Source organism: Micromesistius poutassou (assembly GCF_964030765.1).
Source record: "Micromesistius poutassou genome assembly, chromosome: 7".
In the NCBI taxonomy this organism is placed as follows: Eukaryota; Metazoa; Chordata; class Actinopteri; order Gadiformes; family Gadidae; genus Micromesistius; species Micromesistius poutassou.
The window spans coordinates 11,870,862-11,877,714 of NC_140277.1; the positions used below are offsets into that span (position 1 = coordinate 11,870,862).

At 42.6% G+C, this 6,853-nt stretch overlaps 1 protein-coding gene across 1 annotated transcript; it reads left to right on the forward strand.

The window, feature by feature from the left end:
* The first annotated feature begins 1,500 nt into the window (after positions 1–1,500).
* Positions 1,501–4,454, forward strand: epcam (epithelial cell adhesion molecule). The gene is made up of 9 exons (XM_084470295.1): positions 1,501–1,833; positions 2,321–2,425; positions 2,568–2,829; positions 2,973–3,038; positions 3,139–3,205; positions 3,304–3,402; positions 3,641–3,838; positions 3,922–3,966; positions 4,104–4,454. Exons 1-9 carry the CDS (start codon positions 1,776–1,778, stop codon positions 4,125–4,127), a joined length of 924 nt encoding a protein of 307 aa, XP_084326421.1. The 5' UTR covers positions 1,501–1,775; the 3' UTR covers positions 4,128–4,454.
* The last annotated feature ends 2,399 nt before the right edge of the window (positions 4,455–6,853 follow it).

Consider the following 6,853-nt stretch of genomic DNA (forward strand, 5'->3'; position numbering starts at 1 on the left):
TTACAGTCGCATTTGCGTGGCAGTAGACTAAATGTAAACTTTGATCTTATTTAATTTGATTGGCCTATGCTATATTGGTAAGGGGCCTATATAGCCACAGAGCTGCCAACTCTCACTCACAGCTGCAAACGTGACACACGTTTTTGCCTGTTTACACACGCGCACACGCCACACATCCAATTTCTCACGGCCAAAAAAACAAAAAACACGCGTCCGTCCACCCCCACGTCAACAATCCCGATCGCCCGCAATCCAACACTCCCCACCCCCGTCAACAATCCCGATCGCCCGCGGACCCTGCTATAAAGGTATGCATTACAAGATTCTACAGAATCTCACTCCGGCCAAAACCCAAAAGTTGGCAGCCCTGTAGCCACGTTTTATTAAAAGTAGTAGCTGTATGGTTAAAACACATTTTTTTGGGTGAATGAATACCACAATATAAAGCGTAAAAATGTGGTAAAGTTTGCTAGTTTCTGTTTGAAGGACACATTAAGGAAAGACTAGGCTAGCGGCTATGAGATGCAGATTAGTGAGTGCCCTATTCATGGTAATATAACTCTCACCTGAATGTATTTAATGGCGAAAAGAATATCAATATTGCAACTATTTTGATAGCTCTTTGTAAATACATGCCTTTGGACTCAGAAAAATCCACGTTTGTCATGTAGCCTATAACCAACTTTCTGTCAATAAGTCAGACGCATTGAATCCCTTAGGAACACTTCAGAAAAAATGTTAGGCTCCACAGACTTTGCTGACAGTTATGAGGATTTAGTTATGACGGAATTACTACTTAGGGGTTCCACAGCCTACGCTGTGGTCCTAGTCGCCTTCGGCTATATTTAGGTTATAAAATATTTCTTGGATTGGTAATATTTTCAGTCATTGACAGGTGAGACACAACCTGGACATGTTGTCATCAAAAACAGTGACTCAGTCGTGTGTTTTGAAAGAACCTGACTCAGACTCGGCAGATTCGGCACCAATGCAGTTTCTCTGCATAACAAGTTTCAGTCGGCTGAGTTTGTCAGGTGCGTTGGTGACGTCACACTCAAGTGGAAGAGGAATCTTTGTTATTTAATGATTTTATTTAACTCGTGATGTGCCGTTCGTTTAAATATATGATAGGCTATATAAAGCAAAAACAAAAATATCGTCGAGTGTCCCATTTACATTAATTGTAACAAAATAGCCTGCACATTTGAGCCGACTGATACTTTTTGATACTTTCATTGCGTTTATTTGACGATTGACGAGCGTGATGTTCTTAATTAATCAGCCACGATTTGAATGACTGCGATCTCTTGATTCTAAATTAATTAATTAATTTACAAACGATGATCGGCTCGGTCTTCGATTCGCCTGGGAAAACATAACTCGAAAAGCTTCACACCGAATATGGTCACAGCGGAAAATGGGTGCGCCGCTTCCCCCGCCCCTATGATACTCAAATTGGCCTGACGTAATGAGACTGGTGCGCTTATAAATCTACTATTCCTTCGTCTCCGGCTATAAGTAACACTCTGTTTACCAGGTAAACAGTTCAGCTCGTCGCAAAGGCCAGGATAATTTCGACCAACTTTAGTTTGGCCCATATATATTGCTCTCCCCTTGGGATTACGCCATCACGGTTCACCTGTGAACGGGTTTGACGAGTCCACACCTGTGGGGCGGAAAAGGAAGATTCAGTGCTTCGTGTTTTCACTTTGTTGTCGAGCGTTGAAGGAGACTGACGCAAAACCCGACTGGGATTTAATATTTTAATTTCAACCATGAAGTTGTTGATGGTTCTCGTTTTTGTTGGCCTCGCAGCAGCTGCCTCTGCCCAGTGTAAGTCATTTAATTTACCATTCTCTGCGATTTCACCGGTCAATAGTTTACCCTTCTAAAAGTGTAGGCCTAGTCGTATTTTATAGTAAATGTTAAGGATTGGCGCAGCTAACAATTAACTTAACAATTTTGTATTGCATGATAAGTGTATAAATGTATAGGCTCATATTTATCCAAATAACCATTGTCGGCGTCATGTTGGGCAGGTTGAAATGAAAGGTAATAAGTCACCAGCCTGCTGGAGTTTCGGTGCAGGGCGCGGAAGTGGGGGTTGGGCGGAATTGAGTCCTCTGGAGGTGCTCGCTGGTTTTGGCTGGCAAGTCAACCAACGCCCAGTTGTCTTGCCAGCTTTGGTTGCAGGCCTACCTGAACCATTAGGGTTTTTCTTATTCGCTGTAGTTCACGGTTCTATGTATTTAAAATGGCAACACACCTATACTACCACAATTACGTGATTTTTGAAGATCAGTTTTCGTTGTCTCCACAGGCCCCCAGTGCGCTACTCTGAAATGGGCCACCTGCGACGGATCCCCATGCCAGTGTACCGTGTTGATAGGTGCCGGTGAGAAACAGAAGTTGGACTGCAACAAATGTAAGTGTTTTTTTTTTTTTTTTTTTTTAAGTGAAAGTTCCATAATTACAGTGCGTGTTAGGATTGGATCCTGGCATATACTTTGTCATTTGTCACTCTTCAAGGTGGTTTAAACATATGGGTGCGTCTTTCCACTCTTCAGTGATCCCCAAGTGTTTTCTGATGGATGCTGAGATGTACAGAGCCACCCATAACCTCTCAACCCGTACACTTGGCGGCAAGCCAGTGGAGACCGCCTTCGTAGACAACGACGGCATCTACGACCCCGAATGTGAGAATGATGGTACCTTCAAGGCCCGGCAGTGCAACAACACAGAGGAGTGTTGGTGCGTCAACAGTGCCGGGGTTCGTCGTACCGACAAAGGGGACAAAACCCTGAAATGCGACAAGCTGGTGGAGACTTAGTAAGTAGTGAGGCTTCCCCGCTAGACCTGTGGCGTAGCTAGGCTTGGATTGGCAAAGCATTAAAACACTGGGGAAGGGCGGGGTCTGAAGGGAATTGTTTGTGCCAATAGTTGAGCTAACATGGCTTGTCTTTTCTTCTTAGCTGGGTGCGCCTGGAGCTGAAACACAAGAAGTTGGATGAGAAATTTGAAGAGAAAGACTTGAAAGTGTAAGTAGCTGCTTTTCCAATGGGTAAGATTTGTATTTTGTGTGCTGACTGATGTCCCTACTGGCTTTACTGTATTGATTAATCCATGTCCCTAATGCAGTGCCATCGCTGATGCCATCCACGATCGCTACGACAAATTCCCCAAGGACATGGTGACTGATGTCCAGGTAAGAAGCTCTCCATTTAACTACCTTTTTTTTTAATTTTAAGATGGATATCTTCTTGACAACTCAAACTTAACGCTGCTTTAATGTGTTTCTTCCAGTATGATGCTGAAGGGCGCCGTATTATCGTGGATGTGCAAAAGCCAAAGGGAGACCGTAAGACCGACCTGTCTCGCGTGGCCTACTACATGGAGAAAGATGTACGTTAATACTCTACCTGTTGGCTTTAGCCTTACTGCTGCTTGGTGCACTCTTCATATTGACAAAGATGTAAACTTGTGAGAAAAATCTAGATGGTGCACTACTTCATCGAGATGCAAATAACGTTTATTGTGACCCAAGCATCGGAAAGGTGTACACAGAACTAAAGAACATAGCGCTGCTGATTCTTACGGTCTCTAAAATAAATCGCCCCCGCTCACTCTCTCCTCCCGACAGATTAAGGTGCTGCCCATGTTCAAGAGCCAGGAGATGTTTGCGCCCACTGTTGGCAAACAGAAGCTGGAGATGGAGGACATCCTGGTGTACTACGTGGACGAGGAGCCCCCCACCTTCACCATGAAGGCCCTCACCGGAGGCGTCATCGCCGTCATCGTGGTGGTGGTGCTGGCCGTGGTCGCCGGCCTGCTGGTTGTGGTGAGTGTGATGCATAGCGCTAAATATAATTTGTATGCGTGTGTTGGTGGCCGTCTTGATATATATTTTGTTTTTTCTTATAGTTCTTTGCTAGGAGGCGAGAACAGCAGAGATACTCCAAGGCTCAGGTGTGTTTTACTTTTGATTCCTATGCAAATATTCCATTTGAATGGGAAATTATGTTGTGCCTCGTATGCCATGGCCTTTGCTGAGCATTTCTAATGGTGGGTGTTTATACTAATGGTTTCTGCCTTTTGTGTTTCAGCCCAGGGAGTTGGAACCCATGTGAGGTGGGATTTGAAGAAGGGGAAGCGTCTGTTTGAATCGCTTTGTTTGGAATGGGGAAAGTACCTTTTAACCTTTTTAATGCTGTGGAATGGCAATTACACAATCAACATGCCTTTTTTTTTCTTTGTGTTCTGGCAGTACTTTTTAGCATTGTATTTTATTTATGAGCTGTAAATTCTTGCGGATTGTGTTATTACATAGCCCATACCAAAACCTTTGCTTATTCATTTTCCTAGCTCCAAGTTCCAAGTCCCTTTTTATTTTTAGGTAACAATGTTTCACATGTCATAGCGTGTACAGTTTTTGTTTTTAATAAAAGATGATTTTTAACAAACTATTTGAGTTGGTTTTTTGGGGGTTGTTAGTTTTTCACAATTGTTTGTGTAAACACATTAATTGGAACATCAGACACAATGTGCACAACCTGAAACTCGTGTACCAATTCTGCTGAACTCAAAGCACATTTTCTGCTTTAGACTCAGATTCCCATTCCAAACCACATTTTTCACAACGCTGCACACAATTCTCTATCTTGCACTCCCTCTCTTGGTACTCACACAGAACACACTGTCAATCACATTTCTAAACTCCAAAGGCTGTTGTGCAGTTACCAATTTGCTATAGAAGGGTCACAGAAGAAAGCCATGACACTAAAGTACAGACAGTATCACTCTGAGAATGTTGATGATGAACATTGTTCTCATTATGGTTATTATTTAGGATTTTATGGTAGAAATGTACTGGATATAAGTATTGACCCTGGTTATGTGTAGGAGTATGTATTTATGTAGGTAAGTGTATGCATGTACTGTATATGCAAACACTATGACATTCGATTGTTACTCTTAAAAATGTGAGAATGGGGGGCTTGATATTAGCCAAAGCTTCTGTCCCTACCCTTTGGTTACGACCAATAAAAATGCATTCATTCAGATGTTTTGTTTACAGTAGGCCTATTTTCTTTTATCTTTCATATCATCTCGTTTTATCCTGTTTTCTGTGATTTACAGTAGACTGCACATTTTGGATACAAATACAGTATTTGTTACTGTAAAGTATTGTGTTTTCTATTTGAGTATATGTAATATTCTACATCCAGGTGACAGTGTAACACTGAACATGCAACAGCATAATACTGATGAAGCATTCATATTGTGTTTTCCATTCATACTATAGTGTTTTCCATTCTGCACACCAGTGTTCAATGGGTGCTTAGAAATGTCTAATATGATGTATGTGTTTGTCATTTGAAAAGAAAATACCATTTAGCGAAGAGTTAACACTGTTTTGAGGGCAAAGTGTGCTTTTGCAAGAGAAGTGTAGGATTTAGCATTTTGTGTGAGTTTTGAGATTTGTATTTAGGGTTTTGGGAAAGTGAGGTAGTCTATCAGGAAATGTGTTTAAGCAATTGTGAAAAACTGTAACATAGGTTGTTGCAGTACCTTCATTAGGAAATCGTGCTGGAGAGGATATTCAATGAGGGCAGGGAAGGATATGACATTGAATGTCCTTCCCAAACACCATTTGTATGCTCTCCAAATGTAACTATCCTTTACGCAACATAAAAGTAAAGGTTTCAGTTGGCAAAAACATTTTCGTAACTTATTTACTGAGTGTGGTGCCTTGGAATTTCCTCAAAGCTAAATTATCAACCTGCTCAAACAGTTCAATTGACCTTAAGTCAAACATTCATACCCTTTGCTACATTTATCAGAGGAGACACTATTTTAAAGACTATATAGTGGTACAAAGGTGTTATCAGGTGGCCTGGGTGTGGCAGCCTTCCAGTGTTTCGTCTAGTTTCTCTTGTGCCGTTTTTCGGAAACAATGTATTCGCCCATCACTTCACCATTCATCGTTATGGCTTTCGTTGGAAAATGGAGGGTTCCTGTACCAAATGGGCTGAAGGGATTCCAGTTGAATCAAGATGGCCGACGAAACCTAGCACCTCACTGGTCTCCCCTGTCCTTCTGAAACCGGCGACAGGTTGAACCTGTTCGTCGGGTTCTGTCTCTCTCTCACACACACACACACCTAGTATTTAAAGTCGCACTGTCACAACATGGCAGTTCTCACAAAGAAAATGCGTCGCCACTGGAGTGAACTCCAAATGAGTAATCACACAATGGATATCAGTGAGAATATTGGGGAATTTACCAACGCAAACAAATGAAGCAAGATTACTTCAACACATTATAATTGTCTGTTTATAGGCCTATAGTACTACTGGGAATTATTCTGTCCTAGTTCTATTTTGTTCATCGCTATGGCAACGCGGACAAAGGCGGCGCTCTTAACTAGTTCAGACAAGCCCAGGTGTCAGATGTCCTCAGGTACCGGTGTTTACGTCTCAACCGACACTGAAGGGTAGGAGGAGTCGGCTTCTATCTGGATAATCGACATACAGTTCACACTAATAAAACGCTACAATAGTATTTGGAGGGAGGGACAATATATTGCCATCAGGGGTCTTTTGATTGATAATGAGAGCGGCTGCTCTCTGCAGAGCATTCCACTTCTAGGTCCAGCCGCACTCCTGGCTCAGGTCCAGCTCCCCCAACCCAACTCACTCATAACACTTGGTAGTGGATGAGTGCAACTGCAGCCCCGGACAAGCCTCTATCGGCGTGTGAAGCCTCTGGCATGACGGAAGGAGGAACAACAAAACAAACTAAACCACGTGTGAGTGTCGCCCGATTGGCTCTACCAAACCATAAAACGAACCGT

Coding starts and splice junctions, on each gene's coding strand:
- epcam (XM_084470295.1), top strand. CDS start 1,776: ATGAAGTTGTTGATGGTTCTCGTTTTTGTTGGCCTCGCAGCAGCTGCC. Junction 1,834..2,320: donor AGCAGCTGCCTCTGCCCAGT/GTAAGTCATTTA, acceptor TTGTCTCCACAG/GCCCCCAGTGCGCTACTCTG. Junction 3,839..3,921: donor TCGCCGGCCTGCTGGTTGTG/GTGAGTGTGATG, acceptor TTTTTCTTATAG/TTCTTTGCTAGGAGGCGAGA.